This window comes from Strigops habroptila, chromosome 4 (genome assembly GCF_004027225.2).
Source record: "Strigops habroptila isolate Jane chromosome 4, bStrHab1.2.pri, whole genome shotgun sequence".
Lineage (NCBI taxonomy): Eukaryota > Metazoa > Chordata > Aves > Psittaciformes > Psittacidae > Strigops > Strigops habroptila.
The window spans coordinates 12,482,947-12,508,308 of NC_046358.1; the positions used below are offsets into that span (position 1 = coordinate 12,482,947).

Here is a 25,362-nt window from a genome sequence, read left to right on the forward strand (position 1 = left end):
TTCTAGGGTGCTTAAACCTGCCTGTGCTCAGAAATCTTTCCTGTCTATCCATCCACCCATTTTTAAACATAAAATACAGGCAGCTCAAGGACATTCTCTCAGTTCCTCACTGCCACTGTGTGGCCAGGCAGAGCCCACACAACACGGATGTTGAGGAATCTGCAAAAGCCTGGAAAGGAGCCGGGCAGGGTGGCCTGTGCCTGTAATCCTAGTGCCGGGAGGCTGAGGCTCGCGGATCAGTAGCGGGATCACGTCTGGGAACAGCCCCTGGGAACAGCACAGCCCGGGAGAGAGCGGAACCCGGTTTCCTTTTGCGTGGAGAGCGGAGCAGCCAGGTGTCATGATCTATTAGCACTGAGGCATGAGCAGCACTAACACACGGGGGAATCCCATCCAGGACAGGGGAACAGAGATCCCATCTCACAGTTGGCTTCTTCAGGGGAAGAGAACAGAGGAAAAAAATGAGACGTTGCTGAAGAGGGGAGGAAGGGAGCCAGAAACACTCTTTTAGGAATTCCTTTATCGAAGAGGTTTCCCCGATCCTCTGCTGGCCCCCAGCTACATCCCGCTGTGAGGCACTAGTAGCAACCCCCAAATTCTGTAAGAGACAACAAATCTTTGGGGGTTGTGCTGAGGAGGTGCCAGGAGCCCCGGAGGGAGCTCCCCTTCCTCAACCAGCTCAGAGCCTGGCTGCTTCCTCGGCTGATACGACCCGAGTGTGCGCTGGGGGAAGGAGAAGGGGACCGAGAAGGGGAAGAAGGGGACTGGGAAGGGACTAAGGAGGGTCCGAGCCGACCCGGGCGCTATGGCGGGACTAGAGGCGGCAGCGCGGCTGCGAGCAGCGCCGGGCGTGGTGGCGCGCGCCTGTAGTCCCAGCTACTCGGGAGGCTGAGCCCGCCGGATCGCTTGAGCCCAGGAGTTCTGGGCTGCAGTGCGCTATGCCGAGCGGGCGTCCGCGCTAAGGCCGGCATCAATATGGTGAGCCCCGGGGAGCTGGGGCACACCAGGTTGACTAAGGAGGGGTGAACCGGCCCAGGTCGGAGACGGAGCAGGTCAAAGCTCCCGTGCCGGTCAGTAGCGGGATCGCGCCTGTGAATAGCCACTGCAGCGTAGCCTGGGCAACACAGAGAGACGCGGGTTCCTTTTGACCCGGCACACCTCCTCCTCATGAACCACCGCCGCGCTGCCTTTTGCCCCCAGCGGGACACTGGAACCCGACACACACCGCCTCCTGGTGGAACACCGCGGCACCGCCTTCTCACCGCTACGGACGCTCGATACACCGCCTCCTGCTGGAACACCGCGGCCGCAGCCACCTGCCCCCTCCCTTCCATCCCCGCCGCTTGCCGCATGCGCGGGAAGTGGAGGGTTTTGGTGCGGGGCGCGACCCGTAGCCAGCGTTGGCGCATGCGCGCGGTAGGTGGCCGGCTGTGCTGTGGGTCGGGGCCGCCGCCTCCATGAAGTCCCGGTTCAGCACCGTCGATATCCGTGCGGTGCTCGCCGAGCTCCGGCAGAGGTACCGGTTCCACCCCTCCCCGGCTGTCCCATGGTGCGGGGCCCGCTCCCGCCCGGCGCGGTCGGTAGCGCCTCTCTCCCCTCAGCCTGGCCCGGCTGCCCCCGCCGTGGTACCGGGGCTCCACCCGCCGCCAGCAGCCCGGGTCCGCGCACATCCCTGCCCTGCCCCTCCGCCGTGTCCTGCACCGTCAGCGCATGGCTCCTCTGCGGAGCCCGGCCCCGCATTCCGCTGGATGGTGGGCTGCCCGTCTCTGTCGTGTGCTGTGGCACCACGGGGCAGCGCAGGGCCTGGCCGGTGCTGCTGGGAGGCCGCTAGCACACCTTCCTGCCGCAGAGCTCCGAGCCCCTCTGCCTCGCCTGTGACACCATCAGGGAAGGCCTGGTGCTCTTGTCTCCCCCCTCATTGTCTTGCTCCTGTCCCCTCGCTTCTCCTGGGGGAGCAGTGGAGTGCGCCTTCCTTCTGTTTGCATGGGCAAGGTGCTGTGGTCTGTCATCTGCTCTCCAGCTAAGAAGCTCTAATGCTCCTCACATCCATGCCCCAAAGTGCTGTTGATCCCCTTCTGATATCCAGGGCAATGTGCATATTCAGCCTCGCTCTGGGCAAAATAAAAATGGGACTGGCTTCCCTTTCCTCCCAGCCTTTTCTGTGCCTGTGCTGGGAAATGGCTCTCCAAGGGATGCACAAGTTAGCCTGCAGGAGCAAAGTGCTCCAGTATAACCAGTAAATTTTGCATCCCTGCCACAGAGGAGTGCTTGCAGGAGCCTGCAGCCTGGCCTTCATCCTGTGATGGAGTTCCAGAAGCTGTCTGGTTGCAGCTGGGGTGGCCGCAATGGCTGTTTTGTTTTTGACTTGTTTAGCTTTTTGTGGTCTATCCATTAGTAGCAATTTCTCCATCTTTTGGTCGCCTGGCTTCCAGCTCATTCCATTAATCTTCCTTTGCTGCATCTTGGTAATTTATCATAACTCGCACTTCTGTAGATTTTAATTATCTCTGGGACTTTTTCACCCACTTTTGTGGTTATTGTATTCTCCAAAGCATGTATCTTCTTTTTGACAGCTTATTGGGAATGAGAGTAAACAATGTTTATGATGTGGATAATAAGACGTATCTTATTCGCCTTCAAAAGTAAGAACTTCTTTAAATTTCTTTATGCTGTTACTGTACAGATGAGAACTGGGGGCTTTTTTATGTGTATGTAATTTCTGTTTACAAGTCTGTGGCTTTCATGACTAGTTTTCAGTGAAATTCTATTGTTCTTTGATAAAATGCAGTAATTTTTACCCAGGAGGTTCTTGGAAAGTAGCATCTGAAGTGTGAAATACTGCAGAAGATACACAAAAGGCCAAAGATGTTGGTGTAAAAACACACAACTGTCATTGTTTCTTTTCATGGGATGGGAAGAGAGGAGTTGGAGAAAGGAAGAGCAGCATTTAGCAAGTGGTACTTCTGTCCAGGTCCAGTGGGAGGTAGGGCTTGTGCTACCTCACTAACCTGCCCACTCCAGCGATGTCTGAGGTGGACCCTTGCTCACCTGCTCGCCTCCACTTGTGTTGGCGAGTTCTTAAATCAATTGATTGTCAAGCATTTTGCTTGGCCAGGTTACCTGTAAACTTGAAAAAGTGGATGTCCTTTCCCTGTCAGCAGCACTGGTGGGCATTACTGGTTTTGGTAGCAGTGTTTTCTGTAGATAGTGTGCCCCTGGTTGGTGGTGCTTTGGTCTCAGCCTGGTGCAACCCGGCAGGTGATGAGGGGTGGCTGCTCATGTGCCAGGTGGTGAATCTTGATTTTGTTAACAGACCAGACTGCAAGGCCACGCTGCTGCTTGAGTCTGGTATACGCATTCACACGACGGAGTTTGAGTGGCCGAAGAACATGATGCCATCTAGCTTTGCAATGAAGGTAAGCTAACCTACAGTTTCTTTTTAATAAGATAGCTGGATGTCAGAAAGCAATATTCATAGAATCATAAAATCATAGAATCAGCTAGGTTGGAAAAGACGTTTAAAACCAAATCATGATCTGTCCTTGGAGACAGAAGAAAATAGTGGAAGGATTTGCCTGGTGGATCCTGATCAAGCAAGTGACAAAAGACAAGAGAAGAGCAAGTGTGGACATGGGGGTCACATTGCTGATGCTCAGTGTCTGAAGCAATGAAAATTTAAATTTATGAAGACTAATATTAATCTGCTGGACATTTTCTGGGCCACCCAGACCTTTGGAATTTTACTCCAGAAAATTCCTTGTCATTCCAGTTGGATTATCCAAATTATTAGGCCCTGGACACAGCACCCTATGTTAGCAGAATTCTGCTGTTTGGTCTGCTTAGACTTAAAGGGTTCAGATCTTGCTGCAGGCTGTTAGGCTGTGTTCTTGAGGTAGATCTGCAGGGATGCAGTGCAGCCTGAGTGCTCACTGACACGGGTCTGCTTAGCCCACCGTCTCTGGATGCAGCCTCATTGAAGTGACTCAGCAAAGATTCTCCAGGGTGGCTTTCCACATCATGAATGGATGCAGGGATAATCCCAGTTCTCGTTGTAAAATAAACCTTTGAATTTTAACTACCCCCTCACTTGTTGAGCTAAACAAATAGCTGGTTTTAATGGCAAAAATGGCTTAACATTAAGAATCTGGAACAACTGTGTTATCTGTAAATATCAGGGTATTATTTTGCTAAGAGCAGTCTTGTCTCTGTATTATCAGGATCAGCATTTTTGCCCTTATGGTATTTGTATTAAGTAAGAAGTGGTCCGTGTCATGGGAGGGATCTACAGCTAAGAATGTATTTCAGTATAAAATGTTGCAAGCAGGTGACACAAGCAGGTTTGCATCATCTCACAGACATTTTCTCCATTGTTGGCAGTGCCGTAAGCATTTAAAGACCAGAAGACTTGTCAGTGTCAACCAACTGGGTATAGACAGAATTGTGGACTTCCAGTTTGGAAGCGATGAAGCTGCTTATCACCTCATCGTTGAGTTATATGACAGGGTGAGTGCAGAGCTCCAGGCGTGTCCTTTGTAAGCAAGCACATGAGTATGGCCATTGCTGATGGTGCCCTGTGGTGTGCTTGCAGGGTAACATTGTCCTGACAGACCATGAATACATCATTTTAAACATTCTGAGGTTTCGGACGGATGAGGCAGATGATGTCAGATTTGCAGTTCGGGAACGATACCCAGTGGACAGTGCAAAAGCTCCTGCACCTCTGCCAACCTTGGAAAGGTAGTTGTTTTTAACTGGTGTATGTATTGGGATAAACTGGGAACTGTGAAAGGCAGCATGTCTTTGGGGAGTTTTCTCACATACTACAGGCCGTTTTGCATTTTTTTTAAAACTGAAAATGTAGTTTTAAGCAATACAGCATAGTCTTTAAACTCATTGTTATTTGGAATTGCAACTCCGCATTATCTTTCACAGGTTAACTGAAATAATATCAAATGCATCTAAAGGGGAACAACTGAAGAGGGTTCTTAACCCGCATCTTCGTAAGTAATTGCGTTTTATTAGAAAGTGAAACGGGATCAATAGGCATTATGTTTAGATAATGCTGAAAATTTGAATTTCAAGCAGTCTTTCATGACAGTCTGCTTTTATGTATATTTGAAAAACAACAAAAACCTAAGCCTTTGAAACAGAGTAGGTTTTTTTTGATTCCAAGCCAACTGCACAAAGAGATGAGCCTTGCATTGATGAGGACAGCAGCTCTGTTAGAACTCTGACTTGATGCATTTTGCACAGCATCTTGTCTTCAGTGATACCGAATGGGACAAGTAAGGGTAAAGACGTTGTTAGGAAGTAATTGGAGGATGCCAGTGCTGCCAGTCCCTGGAACGACACTTGATGTGGTAAATCCAGGATGCTTGATATGTCCATCTGGGTGTTCTCTGGTAGTGAGGCAAAGCGTGCATCTTTGTATTTAATAGGTTGGGTTGGATTTTCCTTCCATGTATTTACCAAATCTCTTTTTGAACCTGCATGAACTTCTGGCATCCACAGTGTTTTTTGTGGTGAGGAGCTCTGCTTGCTTGCATGTCACATGAAAAGTCATCTCCTTTTTTTGTTCTGAAACTCATCTCACCAGTTTTGCTTGGTGCCCTAGTATTGGATTTGAAGAGAAGGTGAACAGTTGCTGCCTATTTACCAATTCCACACCACTCATTCTGTTAGTAATTTCTAGGCTGACCAGCCTGCTGCATCACCTATGTAGTTTTTCCTTGTACAGAATCTGTTCCAAGCCTGTAGTGATCCTTATTGCCCTTCTCTGTGCCTTTTCTAGCTCTGTCTGTTTTGAAATGGGCTAAGTAAAAGTGTACATAACATTCACAGTGGAATTCCACCATGGATTTATACTGTGGCATGATTTCCCTTGTTCTGTTCACCATTCCTTTCTTAATAATTCCCAACACACAGCTGCACTCTTTTGTGTTCACTGACAATTGAGCTTATGTTTCCACAGAGCCATCTGTTGTTAGGTCTTGCTCCCAAATAGAAATGTTTAGTTGGGTGTATGTGTTAGTAGGATAGTCCTTCCTCACGTGATCATTTTACATTGCTTTACAGTGAGTTTGTGTGCCAGTTCTTTATCTAATCACTCATTATTGCTCAATCTCCTCCAGTTCTTCACAGTTGGCTGTTTTCTTTGTTGCTTAGATGAGTTGTGTTTCATCAGTAGGCTTTGCCCCTTGTCCCCCCTTCCTGGGTCAGTCAGGTGCATATTGATCAGTGCAGGCCCTAGAGTAGTCCTGCAGAGCTCAGCTTGCCTCCCCTCCCTTCAGGGTACAAGCTGACAGTTTATACCTCCTCCCTGTTTCTTGGCTGTCCCTCTGCACATCAGGGTGACCAGCAGCCCTGCTTAGGCGGTTAATACTGTAACCATAATACTGTGTGTCCCAGATGTAGGCCTGGGTTTTCGATTCCCATGGGATTGTGCTGGTTTGGGTTTGGGTGTTTTTTTTTCAAGTGGTTATCTTATTAATTTATTTGGACTCTTAAGATCCTGTTCGCCTACTCTAAGGTCATCCACATCATTCTAAGCTTGATACAGCGCTTTCCCAGTGGTTGTCTTCCTTCCTTCATATTTCTGCTTTGCTTGTTCTCAGTGTTCTTAGTTAAACTTGGTTTTCCATGGCCCCTTCTTGTTTCTTGGTCTTTAAGGATCTTTGTAGGAGCTTATAACAGTTTTCATTTGCTGCTTCTCTGTACTCTCTTCAAATAGGGCTGCATCTCTTGTCACTCACTTCATATTTGGCTTTGCTAGCTTTTTCCTAGTTCTTTATTTGAAGCTATAGAGTTTGAATGGCTTCATGTTTTGTAATACCTTACACAAGCCAGGCAGTTTGCCACTCTCGTTTGCTTTCCTAAACTCTTCAGTTCAGAATCTTTCTTCTCCCTTTTAAATGTGAGGGTTTAATTCCATTTTGGCCAACATGAAGCCCATCCTTCCTGTATATCTTCACTCTATTCTAGACCTTTCCCAGGGTTCCAGATGAACCTAAGCATCCTCCAGTTTGTAAGAAGTCATCAGCTGTGAGCGGAGACCCAGCTGCTCTGCCCAGCCAGTGAGCATTTCTGATAGGGGGAAAGTCCTGATCATCTGCTCTCTCTGGACCTGTTGGAGCAAGTCCAGAGGAGGCCATGAAAGTGCTCAGAGAGCTGGAGCACCTCTCACATGGAGGCAGGCTGAGAGAGCTGGGCTTGTTGAGCCTAAGGAAGAGAAGGCTCCAGGGAGACCTTAGAGCAGCTTCCAGTACCTAAAGGTGCTGACAAGAAAATTGGAGAGGGACTTTTTACAAGGTCCTGTAGGGGTAGGGCAAGGGGGAATGGCTTTAAACTGACAGAGGGGAGATTTAGATATTAGGAAGAAGTTCTTCCCTGTGAGGGTGGTGAGGCCCTGGCACAGGTTGCCCACAGAAGCTGTGGCTGCCCCATCCCTGGCAGTGTTCAAGGCCAGGTTGGACGGGGCTTTGAGCAACATGGTCTTGTGGAAGGTGTCCCTGCCGGTGGCAGGGAGGTTGGAACTGGATGGTCTTTAAGGTGCCTTCCATCACAAACCATTCTGGGATTCTATGACTCTGCCTCCTGATTTTTTTATTTTATCTTTTTTCTATCAGCTTACGGAGCCACTCTCATTGAGCATTGCCTTGTAGAAACTGGATTTTCTGGTTATGTCAAAATAGACCAGCATATGGAAAATAAAGGTATGTAGGAAATAATACTTTAAAGGCTGTACTGCATATATGGTAATTTTTATGTCTATGTAGTATTTCTTTTTCTGAAGAGATGAGTAATCCTTAAACCTGTAGTTCTGACCATATGCTTATACTTTTTAATGTTTTTAGGTTGGGGACCAACCTTGTTCATGTTAAAACTCTTGAATTGTGTATATATTGGAGGTAAAACATGAGACTCCTCATATAGTCTAAATGGTTTTATAATGAGATACCACCTTACACATCAGGTGAACTCTGGTTATGTACAAGAATCCTGCCTGGAAGAGTTAGCATCAGAGTATTCCTTTATCCGTAGTGAACGCAATGGGGGGTTGATGAAGTAGCAGCTTTACATTTATTGGGAAATTATAGATTTGGGTAGTAAAGTCGGAATAGATTTTTCTGTAGTCTTATTTTTTTCTTGTGTGCTTTATATTTGCCATAAATCGAAAGGATTTTTTACTTCCTACTGCATTATGTTGCTGTAATAAATCAGCCGTGTAACAAACAAATAACTTCTCATAGCTACTGGTTTACGCTTTGCCTCTGCAGTTTTATAAAGTGCTAGCATTTATGTGATCTTTTCTCTTTTTCCTGAAACTTGAATAATTATGTCTTAGGAGTACCTTTGTAGATATTTTTTTAACTAAAAATTCTGCAAATATAAAATGTGTACTGAGGCTTCTGTTTAATTGCTGTCATGAGGCACGAGGGGTAAAGGATATCTGCTATTTCAATTTTGAGACATGCTAGAATCCTACTTGGTTAGGCTGGACAGGTTGCTTCAGGCACAGAATTGGAAGAACAGTTGCCTGGGCCTGTTGTTGATTTGCTGTTGTGCTATGTTTATATAAAAATATCTTTCTGTTCTAGGTGTTTTAAAATATTCCTCTCCTCCCCCTTCTTTCTTTAGAAAATGTTGAAAAAGTGCTTACTGCGTTAGAGAAAGCAGAAGAATATATGACACTAACTGGCAACTTCAGTGGAAAGGTGGGTGTCAGTGGCCAACTTGATTACTGGTTTTGCAGGAATTGCTGAATTAAACTGGTAGGCAGATGCTGGTCAGCACGTGCTTGTTCCTGGTGTTATTAGTGACAGATTTTATTCTGTAAGCTTGGGCTCCAGGTAGTGATGGGGAATAAAAGTTGCTTCCTTGCACTGGATGTAGATTATCTAGGTCCTGTAAGAATTGTACTTATGCTTTAATAGCAGGTAACACTGTTATGCACATAAACTGTGTATTTGTGTGATAATTTGTAGGGTAGTCCTGAGGTTTGTAAGAGAAGTTCACCTTTTTTGCTGGAAGAAGTTGGAGTCAAGACAAGAAAGCGGTCAGGGCTTTACTAAGTCAATGACATTGCTTCTACCACAAGGTCTCCGTGCTAGAATGCTTTACTGTCTCGTGCTGATCAGTAGGTTAGCACCTAAAACTTGCTGCCTTACCAAGATAAGGGGGACCCTTTTCAAAGGCAAACGCTGATGACATATTTATGTCTTCTTTTAGGGTTACATTATCCAGAAAAGGGAGAAAAAGCCAAGTCTGGAACCAGATAAACCAGCAGAAGATATCTACACGTAAATATTTGAAGTATTTATTTCTTTTTCTACTAGTCTGCATAACATAAATTAGTTTTCAGGTGATAATATCAAATGTGTATTTTACAGATATGAGGAATTTCATCCTTTCTTGTTTTCTCAACATTCAAAATGTCCGTACTTGGAATTTGACTCATTCAATAAGGTACAGTGCTTTTGCTGATACTGTACTTAAGTGCTTTAATTGACTGATGCTAAAAGAGTAATTAAAATATAGTACAGAAGTTGTTAATGAAAACAGAGGCCTTTGAAGAGATGACTAATTTTATGGATAAATGTTTTATGCTGAAAAAGCAAACTAAATCAGTGCCTTTAGGCTACTGCTGAGCAGTGTTATCTGTCTTAACTCAGGTAGGTCCTATAGCTGAAATATGGTGTGTGGCACTGAATGGAGGTGTGTGCTGAACCTGTAAGGAAGGTGGCTGCTATCCGTCCTGGTCAGGCGTTTTGTTAGTGGAGAGTTCAGATGCTGAGTTATCGCTGGAGGCAAACAGTTGTCATAGTCATCACATTTATAATTTTCCGGTTACTACTTTGAAAGCTTCAGGCACCTCATTTAGTATTTCCTTGTGTGTTGTCCTTCCTGGTCCTTGACTCATTAATATCTGAAATCATTAACTTTGTGTTGTTCTTGACCTTGATCTCCAGAATTCGCATTTCATATTCCTACCCTGCTTCTTGGCTGAATTTCTGTCATCTCCTTCACAGCACTGATGATCTAAGCAGCCTAAAATCTTCCTCTTCTTTTAAGCACAGTGTCTGGCAGCTGGAACATCAGGAGTTGTTAAGCATACTTTCTAGGGTTTTGTGGGGTTTTTTTTGTTGTTTTTTGTTTTTTTTTTAGCTGACCTATGAAGCAGCAGAAATTCAGGGCAGACAGGTCTATCATTACAGTCATTTAATCTGAAGAGATCCTGTGTCAAACAAGTTTCCTTTTCATCATTTCCTAGCAAAGAATGTGGGCCATAATTTGGCCACTTGTGCATGGTCCCTAGCTTGCAGTGAGATGTACGCTTGAGTGTCTTGCTGAACTCATCTCCTGCAAAAGTAAAATGAGGGAAGTTACTGAACCCTGTTTTAGCATCTGTCTCTTCTTTTAGTGCTTTGCAGCTACCTCTCTTGAGTGGAACCTCCTCTGCCTGCTTGTTGCTGGTGTAAGTTAGTGCTACTTGGAGATTCTTAAAACTGATTTTCTCTTGCAGGCAGCAGATGAGTTCTACTCCAAGCTAGAAGGACAGAAAATTGATCTGAAAGCATTGCAGCAGGTATGCTCTCATCCAGGAATGGGCAGCTGAGGTGGTGCTCTGAGCTTCGTTTGGTTCACATAGCCTGGGGTGAGGGAGGTTTCATTCCTTATTTAAGCTGTGGAAACGCTGAGTTAGTGGTGGTCATTGAGTGTATTTCAATATGTGTAATGTAGCAGTTGGTTCTGCTTGGAATATAAGTAGTAACATTAAAAATTATATTTTGGAGACTCTGTATCTCTTATACTGCTGTATTTTTCTGTGCTAGAATACGCTATTGAGTGTCTTAGAATCATAGAATCATAGAATCGTAGAATCATAGAATCGTAAGGGTTGGAAAGGACCTTAAGATCATCTAGTTCCAACCCCCCTGCCATGGGCAGGGACACCTTGCCCTAAACCATGTGGCTCAAGGCTCTGTCCAACCTGGCCTTGAACACCGCCAGGGATGGAGCATCCACAACCTCCCTGGGCAACCCATTCCCTCACTGTAAAGTGAGTGCTTCACCACCCTCACTGTAAAGAACTTCTTCCTTATATCTAATCTAAACTTCCCCTGTTTAAGTTTGAACCCATTACAGTCTTGCAACCCATTACAGTCTTGCAGTGATTAGGCAATAAAATGCCATTTGTATTTATATTTTTCCATCTTACTTCTTTTTGAAAGGAAAAGCAAGCATTGAAAAAACTTGAAAATGTCCGTAGGGATCATGAGCACAGACTAGAAGCTCTTCAGCAGGCTCAGGTAAGACAGTTTTTTTTTAAACCAAGGTCTGTAGTATTAAACCAAGGTCTGTAGTATTAAACCAAGGTCTGTAGTATTTCTTGAAGAGTTGTACCTGCTGGTCTGCATTGCTACAGTCAGCCCTAGACTGCAAAGTGAAGCCTTCCATTGTTGGTGAGCACTCTGTAGCCCCTCAGAGAGCCTAGGCCTGCCCAGCAGTGCTCTGCTTCCTTACGAGTGCTTTGTACCTCTCTTGCCAAAATGTGCTTGTGCTGCTCTGTGAGCAGGAGTCAAGTTGGCTGTTGTCCTCTGTGGTCACTTCAGTGCCATTCTTGGCTTTCATCTCAATATTAATTACTACTGCTATTTTTTTTAAAACCATTGCTGAGTGTGTTTTCAGCTTTGATGTGTATAAACTTTTTCCTTAAGGAAGCTGATAAGATGAAAGGAGAACTTATAGAAATGAACTTGGAGATTGTTGACCGAGCCATCCAGGTGGTCCGTAGTGCATTAGCCAACCAGATAGACTGGACGGAGATCGGAGCAATTGTTAAAGAAGCTCAAGCCCAGGGAGACCCCGTTGCAAGTGCAATCAAAGAGTTAAAGCTTCAGACGAATCATATCACGATGCTGCTGAGGTAAGTACATTGCAGGTCACCTGTACCAAATGCCAGTAGCGTGAGCTGCATAGGAGACCAGTATCCTTTTAGCTTGTGCATTGGTATTTACATCATTCAGGTTTTCTTCCAGCAGCATGAGGAGAACATAGTTCTGTGAGCAAAGAGGAATGCTGCCTTTTTGCTTTCAAAAATAGTAATAATTTGGTTACTTTAATAGCTTTTTCTTTTTTTTTTTTTTTTTGTATTTTTTAAGTTTGTCTGACTATATTCTAAAACACTGGAAGGTGTCCTAAAAAAAGTAGAGGTCCAAAGCTCCAGTCTATCAGTCAGCAGTTAACTCTCTCTGATTCTCTTCTTTGATCTAAAAATTCCTGTGAGAGCCCACCCCTTTCTGTGGGCCCATCTTTAGGTGCTGTTGACTGCCAGTGGCAATCTGCAAAAGGCTGAAGGATGGTTCAAGATTGCAGCTGTTGTGAGCTGCAGGTTTTGATGTTGGTTCTTATAGAACTCCTGATGAGAGAGCTGGCAGTGAGGTAGTATGTGGAGTGGCTTTAAAAACCTGATCTGATGCTGTATCAGGACATTAGAGATAAAAAAGTGAGGATTTTTTATAGCTAGAACTTTTGGTATGAAAACTGTAATGTGGAAAAGTTAATTTATAAAGTTTTAGTTACATTATTTTCAGGAATGTTAGTGTACAGAATAAACCTGTTTTCAGGAGTGAGTTCTGTGTTGGCAACTGTGTCATCAGTCTTCTCCGTCTGTTTTAGTAGCAAGGAGTGATCACTTCATTGATCAAACTGCTCAGTCCACCAAGTGTAGAATCATGCATCCTTAGTACAGAGGACTATGGAGATATGTTTTCCTTTATGAAGAGCATTATTTTATGCTACTCCACCAGTTTTTGCTATGCAGACTTAGTACAGCTGTATTGAGCAGGATTTAATGTCCTGGCAAGAAGCAAATACAAATCCAGCTTGTGTGTGCTCAGCATCTCTCTCTGAAAACAGTGGAGGAGATATTTATTAAGGTCTAAACCAACACATTCCTGTCCAGGTCAATGAGTCGGTATGATGATGTAACTGTTCTCTTTCCGTGTGGTGATCTCTCATAGAATATCTTGCGTTTCTTTTACTTTATGAAGTAGATCTTCAGAACTGTTCTTCATTTTAAGTCTGAATTTTTCTCCAGATTGATACAGGTTGATAGCATGAATGCGTGTCTTTGGGTAGAAGAAACTGCCTTGGAAAATGTGACTTCTTTGGAAAATTTGGGCTCTTCTGCTTTTGTTTTCTTTTGTCCCCCAAATTTTGGCTGACTCCAGCACATAAACAGGCTTGCATGTAAAGGGGCCTGCCTGGGGCTACACAATGGGAATGGTTTAAGGGTTCCTTAGGCCATTTCCAGTCTTCATGGGAGAACAGAAGAGTGCACTGCACTAAGGGTAAAAAATAACCAGGTATCTTAATTGCATGATGTCATGTGTTCATAGGAACCCATACGTATTATCTGAAGAAGAAGAGGAGGAGGAGGATGCTGATTTAGAGAAAGAAGAAACAGAAGAACCAAAGGGAAAAAAGAAAAAGAATAAAAACAAACAGTTGAAGAAACCTCAGAAAAACAAACCCTTGTTAGTCGATGTTGATCTCAGTTTGTCTGCATATGCCAATGCCAAAAAGTAAGGGTTTAAGTAAATGTGTGCGTTGGTAATAGAAGTCTCTGTATGCTTGCAGTTGTTAGTGATAACGTCATAGGAAGGGCTCTGTGTATATTTTGTTAAAAGTTAGAAATGAAAATGAGTAGCTTGCCCTGAGTTCTAGGACGTGCATTTTCTTGGTCCAAACTCAGTATCTTGCTCTTGCATAGCAGCTAGTCTCTAGCTATCATAGAATCACAGGATGGTTTGAGTTGGAAGGGGCCTCAAAGATCATCCCTCCTGCTATGGGCAGGGACACCTTCCACTAGGTGGAAGGTCCAACCTGTCCAAAGGGCTGTCCAACCTGATCTTGAACACTTGCCAGGGATGGGGCAGCTGCAACTTCTCTGGGCAACATGTTCCAGCATCTCATCACGCTCAACATCACATTAATTTTGGGTACAGTTCTGCACAGTGACACATGGAACAAAATGGCTGCTTCTGCCACAGAAACACAATGCTTCGCCTGAGAGGGGACTTACTTCATCTGGTTGCTTTTGTCAGGTGAAGACAGAGCCAAAGATTTGGGCTAAACCAAAAAATGTTAGCAAAACTGAATGTTAATGGCAAATGTAGAGGTTGGTGAGAAGTACATTCTAAAGAGGAGTGAATCTGCTGGGATTTCAGATACAAACTTGTGTTTCGCAGGTACTATGACCACAAAAGACATGCAGCTAAGAAAACTCAGAAGACAGTAGAAGCTGCAGAAAAGGTATTTTTTGTTTTTAGAAGATATTTAAAAGCAAACTCCTTATCACTGATAAGTGGAAAATCCTGACCTGGACTAAATAGCCCTAATGAGACCAACCAGCATTTTTTCATTCTGGAGCCTTTAAGGTGATGGAACAGAGGATTGCAGATCCCTGCCTTATCATCTGGTTTCCATCAGTAGCATTGCACTGAAGACAGGTGCTTGGTGAAGATGTTGACAGACCAGTACTTATGAAGGCAGGAGTGGCAAATCAGTGGAAATCCATACTGCCAAAGAGCTGATAATCTCGGGGGGCAGCTATCCAGGGCAGAGATTTGTGAAGATTTTAGGGCATCTATCTTACATGTGCATGAAGGGAATGAAGAGCAGTTTGTGGAGCCTGCACTCTGAAAATACTCAGAGACATTTTCTACTGTTCAGTTAGCAATTTTGGGATTCCTGTGCTGGCAAATTGTGATCGTGCTTTCTGCCTGAACAGGCATTTAAATCGGCTGAGAAGAAGACGAAGCAGACCCTGAGGGAAGTTCAGACAGTTACCACCATTCAGAAAGCAAGGAAGGTCTATTGGCAAGTACAGTTTCATTGTTGTTATCTAATGTAGTGTGAACGTGTGCTAATTGAGAATGGCTGTGACAGGCTGAGTTTTTGCTTGCTCAGCAGTGGAGCTAATTACAATTTCTAAGCATTCTACTTTGCAGGGGTCAACTTAGAGCTGCTTCTTGAAGGTGCTGGCCTGAGCCTGTTAGTGCCTTTGCCTGGGAAACTTCCTTTCAGTGGACCTGTAGTTTAGCTGAGTATTTTGCTTTTAACACAGCTAGGACTATGGGCTTAATGGAAATAGCGAACTCAGCTGTTACTTTCTGGCAGCTGAAATACTAAAAATAGATTAAAAAAACCCCAAACCAAAACAAAACAAAAAAACCCCAAACCTAAATCCCAAAGCTTTTTATAGGCTAAGAAGTAAATTATTAAAATAAAAATAAACAGGAGGACCTTGTGGTGATTGTACTTGTTTCATTTCAAAATATCATTGGCAGTGATGTTGTATACGTACCATGCCTTGTTTTTATGCCCCGGGCATATGGATGGATGGGAAACTATTTGTAGTTTATAAGTAGTAGTCTTTTATAAGTTGTAGATACTATGATGGAGTTTCTCAGAGTTTGGTATAAAAAATACCTTTGTAATGTTCTGTTAGCTCCAGGTGTTTTTCACACAATGGATTGATGTAATTTGGCAGGTTTGAGAAGTTCCTGTGGTTCATTAGTTCTGAGAATTACCTCGTCATTGCTGGAAGAGATCAACAGCAGAATGAGCTGATTGTAAAGCGGTATCTTAAACCAGGTGAGTTGGATTAAGTGCAGTATATTGGTGTCTTTCTTTTTTTCCAGTTTTGTAAATGTACAGGAATGACAGGGGCAGGGCTGTCTGCTTTGTTCTTAAGTTGGGTCTTAGGTAAAAGGGGACTTTGGTGATGGTGAGTTCTGGAGACTGTATGTGTCCATGGAGGGCTGAGGTCTGCTGTGGGAGGGTGGACCCTCCAGCACTGGGGGTAAGAGTAGGTTGGACAGATGCCTGTCAGGAGCAAAGGAGCTGATTCTCCCTGGGACAGCTGGGATGGAGTAAAAAACCTCTGTATCCTCTTCCCATCCTGCTCCTTGCAACCAAGACAGCTGTTTCCAACTGATGTTAGAAACTTTCACCTTAGTTCAGGGGATCCGTGTAGTTGCCACGTGTATGATTCGAGTCACTTCTGTTCCAGGGGACATATATGTGCATGCTGATCTCCATGGAGCCACGAGCTGTGTGATCAAGAACCCATCAGGTACCTTGTTTGGGGCTGATGCAGGGGCTTGCAGAAACCTGGAGGAACTGTGAACTGGCAGTCTCTGTATTGCCTGTCTGAGGCAGCCCAGTGAGCCTTCCCCCTCACAGTGGTACTCAGCTCCAGCAGATGTTTCCCTTGGGATGTGGGAGGCATCAGTCCTCCCAAGATAAGAGTCACTGACTGCTGCCACTTCCCAGCTACAACTGGCTGCTTGCTGTTGCTCAGTTGAGCACCTGGTGGGGAGGAGCAGTGGAGGTGTGCTCGCAGACAAGCATTGGTCACTAGCAGAGGCAGTGGTGTGAATGCTTGCTGGTGGCCACAGGGACTGGAGTCCTACTGAGGCTTTCACTGGTGGCATAAGCAGTCTGGGTGCTGACAGAGGGTGCTGATCTCAGCAGAGAAGTTTTAAGGCAGTGAGATGGATCTCACGGGAGATAGGCTGTGCAGACCCTGCCTGTGCCCCGTTCCTGAGAGGTAGTGGAAGCTGGCCTTGCGTTGTGAGGAGCACATTTGCTGCTCCTTGTAGAGCTGAGTGGAGGATGGAGCAGTAGCACAGCTGGCTTCAGCCTCTTGGACTGCTGTGAATAGCAGCTGCTGATGCTGCTTCTGCTCTGTCCATACTGCCTTCAAGCTTAGCCAGGCAATGTTGTCTCTGCCCAGAGCATCTGGAAAGCTCACAGAGGATTAGGGCATGAATAGAAGTTTGAGAATTCATCTATTGTGCATGGATCGTGTTCACTGACGTGTTGGGTGTTACTTCGTAGGTGAACCGATCCCTCCACGAACCCTGATGGAGGCAGGCACGATGGCCTTGTGTTACAGTGCTGCCTGGGATGCCCGCGTTGTCACCAGTGCCTGGTGGGTGTCCCACAACCAGGTAAGGACACTTGTGAATGAGCTTTGCAGACAGAACATCTGAAGGATTTGGTGTTTGGCTGCAGACGAAGTGTCTCTAGCTAGGAACGCATGGAGGCATTTGAAATTTCTGATACTGTTCCTTTTGGGTTCTCCGTGGCTCTGCCACACTTAGGGGCAGGGGTGGAGGGGTAACCTCAGATAAGATATGCGCATGACAGAGGAAATGCTGGAGGCTTGGCTTCTTACTAGCTTCTATTGAAAGGGAAGGACTTCTATTGAAAATTAAGTTTTCTTTTTTTTTTTCAGTTGGGCTTCTAGTTTGGAGAAGAGGAGGATCTAGGGAGACCTTAGAGCAGCCTTTAAGTACCCGAAAGGGCCAACAAGAAAGCTGGAGAAGGGGCTTTTTACAAGGGCATGTAGGGATAGGACAAGGGGGAATGGCTTTAAACAGAAATAGGGTAGATTTAGATTAGATATTAGGAAGAAGTTCTTCACTGTGAGGGTGGTGAGGCACTGGTTGCCCAGAGAAGCTGTGGCTGCCCCATCCCTGGCAGTGTTCAAGGCCAGGCTGGACGGGACTTTGAGCAACCTGGTCTAGTGAAAGGTGTCCCTGCCTGTGGCAGGGGATTGGAACCAGATGATCTTTAACGTCCCTTCCAACCCAAACCATTCTGTGATTCCATGATTCTTGTGTGTTAACTACAGTCTTGCTGTGCTTACAATCAGCTCAAGTGTAAGGCTGTAAAGATTGCATTAAACTGAAAGTTGCAATGCCTTTAGTGTTCTTATTTCCTGAATGACCCAGTTACTCACCCAGAACTTCTGAATCTTAGTGCCAGTAGTGTGCGATTCATAGAATCATAGTATCATAGAATAGTTAGGGTTGGAAAGGACCTTAAGATCATGTAGTTCCAACCCTTCTGCCATGGGCAGGGACACCACACACTACAGTCCCTAATGAAGAGTCCCTACTCTTGAAACATCCCTTAGGAAATACTCTACAAAGGACAGGAAGAACCCCTCGGACACCGAGTCCTGCAGAGTTGTTCCCAGAAGTTAAAAATGCAGCTTGCTTGAATCTTGCTTTTGTCAGTGCCATTATTACACATTGCTGGCCTGCTGTGACAAATACTCTTTATAGTAAGTATATAATGATTTTTTTAGGTTTCTAAAACCGCACCTACAGGAGAATACCTCACTACTGGAAGCTTCATGATCCGAGGTGAGACACAGAGGAACAGTGTGAATTTGATGTGAGGCCTTTTGTCTGTAGGTGCTGTGCTTGTCCAGCAGTGGTGGCCACCTGAGCTGTCCCCTGGTCCATCCTTGTGGCAGCCAACAGATCCTGCTCTTCTGACAATCTGTTCTGAGAGGTTTAGACTGTTACCAGGCAGCAGCAGCAGCATTTCTAGCTGAGCCCTGGACAGAGATTGTTAGCTAAACTGCTTTTGAGTTTCTCCTGTTCTGTTGGCATCTAAGAGATAGAAAAAGCCCCAGTGAAATTTTTTGGTAGCCTAAAGCCTCTAATAAAAATGAATGTTGAAAATGCATCATGTAACATAGCTGTTAAACCTCCTCATGAGAATCTGCCTTTGTTTTTCAGGGAAAAAGAATTTTCTTCCACCTTCATATCTGATGATGGGCTTTAGTTTCTTGTTCAAGGTACTGCTTTCTCTGTGCAGCTCCTGCTGGCTTTTGTAATTTGGTTTGAGCTGTAGGAGGCTTAGGAGGCTTATTTTCTGCTTCTTGCTTATCGGTACATTTCCAATTACTTCTTTCCCACTGGGACAAGTCCCATAAAACACTACTCACTGAGAATTACTCTGCTTTCATTTCCATTTTCCCCCAGTTTGCAGTGTCTTCATTTACACCAAACAGACGCTGTGAACGTTAGTACCTTTGCTAGGTTTTTGTACCAGCTCTGTTTGAAGCATGTGTGCGTTTAGGGGGTCTGCTGGTTGTGCAGCTCTGTGTGTCTCCTCACTAGCTGTACTTTCTAGGTTGTCAGATTTGGGTTTAAATGTGCTGGTTTAGTTTTCTTGCCTTTTGAATACCAAAAAGCATTCAAAGGGGAAGAATAAAGCTGAGGCAGGTGTTCTCCGAATGGACTAATGAGCATCACTGTAGCTTTACTAATGTAAAGGTGCCTCTGTTGTTAGGTGGATGAAAGCTGTGTTTGGAGACACCGGGAAGAAAGGAAGATCAAAGTGCAGGATGAGGATCTGGAAACGGTTTCCAGCAGTGCCAGTGAACTGGTGTCAGAAGATGTGGAGCTATTAGGTATGGTGGCTGTGATGGGGGTGCTGTGTACTGCTGACAGACGGGACTGTTTGGGGTTTGGCATTGAGTTCCCTGCACTGTGTTATGGGTCAGTTAGGCATTTCTCATGTGAACTGTGTTTTCCTCACCTGTGTGCCACAGATGGAGGAGACAGCAGCAACGAAGAGGAAAAAGCAGAGTGTCAGGAAGCACTGGAGGATGTGGAAGCTGTGTCTGAGGGTAATTGTGAGGAGGGCATTGCTGACCTGGACCAGGGAAGAGTAGACACACCTCCTGCACCGGAGGGTGACTCTGAAGAGGATGAAGGAGAATCTGAAGATGAAGTGGAACATCCAGAGTCAAAGAGTGAAGTGAAGGAGGAAGAGGTAAATTATCCAGATACAACAATAGACCTGTCGCATCTTCAGTCTCAAAGGTAAGTGAAGCAGCAGCTTTGCCAATCAGCAATGTGGGCACTTGTGAGGATCTCCATACTGTTCAAATGCTGCCGAGACAAGAGCTGTGATAAGTTGCTGTCAGATGTTTTGTGACAGCATGCTGCTGGAGTGCAGGGCAGCACGCCTGTTCTGCGGGAATCCTACCACACCATGCCATTGCCTGCCATTTTCCTGCATGGTTCTTCTTTGTGAGCTGTTTGCTTTGGACCTCTCCTGAAGTACACACACACGGAAGTACCTGGCTCCTTCATTGCTGCTGTTCCCTATTTTTGCCTAAGCCTCCCTTAACCACCATACACTGGTTTTGCTCCTCAGGAGATGGCTGCCCCTGTTTTCTTTTCGGAGCTGTTCAGACCTGAGAAACAGAGGCAGGAGTTGTTTCTGCTCTGCCAAGCCGGTGCTCAGTTACTGCTCTGCATGTGGCTGTGAGATGAGCTCATTTCCCTGTTGTCCCTGGCAGTGGCACTGCTTAGAGGGTGTAAGGATATGGGATTGAGTGGGTGGAAATGGACAGCTCTGCAGGGAATACCCCAGCTGAGCGAAGCTGTGAGCATGGGAAGCTGAATGTTAGGGATTCCTTTAGCACAGACTGTGCCCAGGCTGTCTTTGTTGCCTGTGCGTGCATGAGACAAGCTGGCAGAGATCTGGCGACTTGTTTTGTAAGCTGAAGGGTGGTGGTTCTGCTCTTTCCCATGCACCAAAGCTGGGATTTTCAAGAACTAGAAAGCCGAAAGTGGTACAACCAAGTTAGCCAATGTCTGGACTGTGCTAGATGTCTCCATGGTTGAGCCATTCTACATCTGTTGACAAGCTCTGTTTCTGTCTCTCCACAGATCCCTGCAGACAATCATCCCCAAACAGGAAGAACCCAGTTTGGTAAGGTCCCAGCTCAGATGTTTGGCAGAGCAGTGTGAACTGCTGCTGGATGCTGCGTGTTCTAACTGCGTTTCACTTCTTAGGGTGACAGCAAGTCCCAGGGCCGAAGGCATCTGTCTGCCAAGGAGCGGAGGTGAGAGCCTCTTCGTGTTTGTGGTGAGATGAATGCCTCCTCCCCATTCCCTCTTCAGGACTGGGGCTCAGGGCATGTCTTACACCTCCCTGTCTGGGCTGCTCCATGTCTGTTATCTGTCCTGCTTTTCCAGTGGGGGTCCTGCCAGTGGGATGGTGGCTGCTCTAGTCCTTGGAGTGCTGGTTGCAAGCAAACAATTTCTTGTGTCCTGGTGGGCTTGAGCTTTTGCTGAGGAGGGGTTATTTCTAGTGTGTGTGCCTCAGGTGGGGAAGCAGGGTGGTAATGCTGGCCGGATAGCAGCAGTCTCTCTTGTCACGACAGGAGGCAGTGTGCCAAGTGATTGTTTTTCTTAGAGAAATGAAGAAAAAGAAGCAGCAAAACAACACTGAGAACTTGGAGCCACCTGAAGAGAAGCAGAAAGAGATGGAAACACAGCCTGTCCCTATTCCCAACACCAATAAGGGTGTGCCAGCCCCTCAGCCTGTCAAGCGGGGCCAGAAGGTAGGCAGGGATCTGGCTTATCCAGTTCAGCTGTTGCCATGTGAAGTATGGACAGAAGTTTGATTTCTGTTAGATGTCCATGGCTGCCTGATAGTTTCAGACTCTTGGTGGTGCTTTTGGTGGTTTCAGGGTGATGGTGCTGGTCTGTTAGCATTGAGCACGCTGTGATTTCTTCACTGAAACCACAGTCTCTTGGTTACTGGTAAACAGCTCTGAAAGAGGTTCAGGAGACCAGTGTCTAGGTGTTTGCCCGTGGATGCAAAACTGCAAAAGTAATTGTTTCTAAAGCTGTTGTGTTTTCTTCTGCAGAGTAAAATGAAGAAGATGAAGGAGAAGTACAAGGACCAGGACGAGGAGGACCGGGAGCTCATCATGAAACTGCTGGGGGTTAGTGAGAGGAGTTCTGTCTTCCCCTGTTGTGTGGTTGCTGGCTCTGACCACCTCTGTGTGTAACCACAGTCTGCAGGGTCAAACAAGGAGGAGAAGGGGAAAAAAGGGAAGAAGGGGAAGACAAAAGAAGAGCCAGCAAAGAAGCAACAGCAAAACCCCAAAGCCGTGCGTCATGGTGCTAGAGGGGGCAAGGAGTCACTCCCAGCAGGAGTTGTGCTGCACGAGTCACAGGACCCAGCCCTGGAGGAGCAGCAGGATGAGAAGGTGAGCAGCAGCACGCTCAGCTGTCCCTTCTCACTCTCTGCTGCAGCTCTCCTGGCACTGGGTAGCTCTCTTCTGCAGGGAGGCTGAGCAGCTCTTGTTGGTTTTGGGACACTGGAGAGCACTGTGCCTTGTGCCATGACTCTGGGAGCCCATCCATTTCAAAAAGCAGCAAAAAACCCCCCCTGCAGCAGTCTAGGTGCACGCTGTGTTCCCAGCACAGCTAGAACGAGGGCTTGGAGGAGGACTGAGCCTCGCCAGGCTGCCGAGGCTCCAGTTAAGTCAATACTTCCCCCTTGGTGCAGCTGAAACGTAACCGAGCTCTCTGCAGGCCTGTCCTTGTGAGCCGCTATCTCTGAATTGCAGCCCATCTCTCTCCCAGCTCAGTGTGTGCCAAGCACATTAGAGTTTCAAAAGAAACATAAAAATGCTCTTCTTGCCTTTGCTTTAAAAGATGTTAAATTCTCTTTGCAGTGAGAATGTGGCTTTCTGTGTACTGCTGATAAAAGAATTCAGTTTCTCCAGGGGCTGGGAGAAAGAAAAGCAGTCATGTGCTCATTTCAGCTCTGATATCGCCTTTGTTTCTGTGTACAGGAGGAGCAAGACCAGGATCAGCCGGGAGTTGAGGTAAATGCTTATCTTTGAAGCTCCGATAAGTGCTGAGAAGGGTTTATTCCTGCTGGAAGATGGAGGGACACGCTGCCCACACAGCTCCTTGTGAGCAGGAGCAGCGGTGCAGGCTGGGGCTGGCTCACATGAGCCCTCCAGAAGGGCACAGCTCTGCTGTTAGAAGTCCTCTTTGTGCCCACGATGCTCTGAACCCAGCTTCCTTGTATTTAAAAAAAGTAAGAAGTGACATTTTTTCTCTTCCTACCCTGCTTACCACATACCTGCCCTGTAGAAACTAGGGGCTGGCTAAGTTGAAGTTTGTCCCTTGTCTTTGCGTCGGGAGGTGTTTGCTCTAGGCTGAAGGATGGCATACCACAATGCCATGCAAGTTGTTCTTTAGAAGTTGATTTACATTCAAAATTGCTCCAAATGTTTCTATAATTACAGGCTGTGGGTGTTGCCCAAGGCTGGAAATAAGTCTATTTCTTTAAATTAATTAATGAAGGAAGATAATGGTTGGATGGGGCTTGGAGCAAACTGGTCTAGTGGAAGGTATCCCTGCCCGTAGCAGTGGGGTTGGAACTGGATGATTTTTAAGGTCTCTTCCAACCCATTGTGTGATTCCAAACCATTCTGTGATTCTGTAGGGGGAAGCTTTTGGTGACACTGTGAAGATGTAATGACACTTGGAGGTCCCATTTGGATCATTTAAAACCGAGATCCATCCTATTTCAAATGATGCAACTTTAGTAATCAGAGATGGTCAGTAATAACTCGTGGCTTGGTAACTCAAGGCCAGTGAAGTGAGTGATAAATAGTACACGTCAGTAATGCTGTTGTGAGGTCTGACACGTGGTACCTGTAGGAGGGTGGCTGCTGCTGTGGTTCAGCTGGGAGGGGAGACCCTCCAGCCTCTGCCCACTGTGATTATGGGAGTGAGGGGCTGGAGAGGCGCTGTCTGGTCTCACAGTGAAGCTCCTCTGCCCGCGCAGGAGGGTGAGGCGCTGCTGGACTCCCTCACTGGCCAGCCGCACCCTGAGGATATCCTGCTCTTCGCCGTTCCCATCTGCGCTCCCTACACGGCGATGACGAACTACAAGTAAGTCCTGGTGCTTTCTGGGACAAGGGTTTGGCTGAGGGGAGCCAGTGTGCTGAGAGAAACCTTTTCTTTTGAAAGGTACAAAGTCAAGCTCACTCCAGGCACCCAAAAGAAGGGAAAAGGTACTGTATTAAAGCACTGGAATCCTTCTCAGTGCTCTACCTATTGAAGCCAGCACGTTTTAACATACTGTTTAAATCTTTCCTATGTTTTTACAGCTGCAAAGATTGCCTTGCATAATTTTATGCAATCCAAAGAAGCTAGTGCAAGAGAAAAAGACCTGTTCCGCAGCGTAAAGGTGGCAAGTTTTTCTGCATGGTTTCTCTATACAAATATAACAGCAGCAGCAAAATGTCAACTAGTGCCATTTTGGGGGTAAATACTTCCAAACCCAAGTGTTCTATTGTTTGGGTTTTTTTAGCAGTGTTGTGTTTCTCAGTACTGCTGGGGAAGATGCACTGCTTTGGCTGGAAAGGATCAGTAGAAGCCGAGCCTCAACTGTATCATTGGGCATTAAGTTCCTTTATTGTGTTGCTGTTAATCTAAAATAACGCAACTGATAACAGCATCATCTTCCATGAAGTCCTCTAGTTTTGGGAGGGGAAATTCCCACTCCTGTGGCAGTGTGTTGGAGGGGGCAGGTGCTCATGCTGGGAGTTCAGCTGGGCTCGGTTGGAGGCAGTCTCTGGCTGTGCCGCTCACAGTGGTCTTTCGCCTGCCCCTCTCCCCCAGAAGGTGCTTACCACAAGCTGAGTAAAGCGTTGCTCTGCTCAGGCAGATCTTCACTCCCCCGATGTGGTTCTCTTCTACTGTGCTTCTTCTCAACCTTGCACCGTTGGTGTGCAGCACTCCCATGCCTGCCACCGGGGAGAGGGCTGGCTCCTGGCCGTGCTCTCCTCCTAAGGCTTGGTCAGTCGCTTGCACCACGATCCTCGGGTGTTTGTTTCTCATTTCACATCAGCAATCCCTGTGGATCAGGCAGCCTAGAGCACTCTCTTTACAGCTACTTGCTGCCCTGTAACTGCTCACTGATTGGAAACCTTGAACAGCAGCAAGACTTCATGTCGATTTTTCATGGTGCTTTGCTAGAAAACCACAATTAATGTTTGATGACCTTGAAGTGAACAGGTCCTGCCCAGGGAACTGCTAACCCAGCCAGCCTCTGCCAATGGAGCTGATGGATGGGAGCTGCACATAAAACTGTTGTCTTTCATCACTAAAATGTGATGGGAAAGCAGCAGCTTGACATCAGCTGTGTTTTCACTGGGGGAAGGCTGTCAGGAATGGGCCCATCAGCTCCCGCGAGGCAGCTTGGAAGCACACTGCGGCTGAGGGAGATGTCCATAAATGCTGTGCTGCTGTGTTCAATTTCTCATCCTTAATGTTCTGTAGGATACTGATTTGTCAAGGAATATTCCTGGTAAAGTGAAAGTGTCTGCACCTCATCTCCTGAACAAGAAGAAGAAGTGATTCCATACTTGGGTTTCTCACTACTGAACTGCCACTGCTGTGCAGTCAGAATCCAGCACCTGCAGCTGGGACAGACGGACACAGACCTACTCCGACTGCCATTAACTGGACTGAGTTTAGCTCCCGTGGTGTAGCGGGCAGATGAGGACCAGTTCCTGCATCGCGGCGGATGGACTCTCGATACAAATAGCATAAAAACATGCGAATAAATTGCTGGTGTTTGGTCAGTGATGGCGTCTCTTGCTGTTGGTTCTCTAACACATCGAGTGCTGGAGCCGAGTGCTCCATCTCAAGGTGTCCCCCA

The 25,362-nt window shown here is 46.3% G+C and overlaps 1 protein-coding gene across 5 annotated transcripts; it reads left to right on the forward strand.

Annotated features, from left to right (window-relative positions):
• The first annotated feature begins 1,348 nt into the window (after positions 1 to 1,348).
• On the forward strand, positions 1,349 to 25,289 carry NEMF (nuclear export mediator factor). 5 transcript variants are annotated; one of them, XR_003990970.1, is made up of 34 exons: positions 1,349 to 1,516; positions 2,574 to 2,642; positions 3,314 to 3,416; positions 4,378 to 4,503; positions 4,589 to 4,737; positions 4,933 to 5,000; positions 7,626 to 7,712; positions 8,638 to 8,714; positions 9,229 to 9,299; positions 9,390 to 9,465; positions 10,523 to 10,585; positions 11,232 to 11,309; positions 11,718 to 11,926; positions 13,401 to 13,586; positions 14,253 to 14,316; positions 14,795 to 14,883; positions 15,557 to 15,660; positions 16,079 to 16,141; positions 16,909 to 17,021; positions 18,167 to 18,224; positions 18,606 to 18,664; positions 19,162 to 19,282; positions 19,424 to 19,697; positions 20,553 to 20,595; positions 20,679 to 20,728; positions 21,082 to 21,229; positions 21,539 to 21,616; positions 21,689 to 21,883; positions 22,475 to 22,507; positions 23,137 to 23,251; positions 23,482 to 23,588; positions 23,667 to 23,710; positions 23,807 to 23,886; positions 24,981 to 25,289. XR_003990970.1 is itself a non-coding variant. In XM_030483023.1 (33 exons), exons 1-33 carry the CDS (start codon positions 1,458 to 1,460, stop codon positions 25,015 to 25,017), a joined length of 3,258 nt encoding a protein of 1,085 aa, XP_030338883.1. In that variant the 5' UTR covers positions 1,349 to 1,457; the 3' UTR covers positions 25,018 to 25,289. The 5 variants fall into 5 exon arrangements, 2 of the variants coding, with proteins under 2 accessions (XP_030338883.1, XP_030338886.1); XR_004389902.1 differs by having other exon boundaries at positions 23,137 to 23,588; positions 23,807 to 23,963; XR_003990969.1 differs by having other exon boundaries at positions 23,137 to 23,588.
• Positions 25,290 to 25,362: the final 73 nt, after the last annotated feature.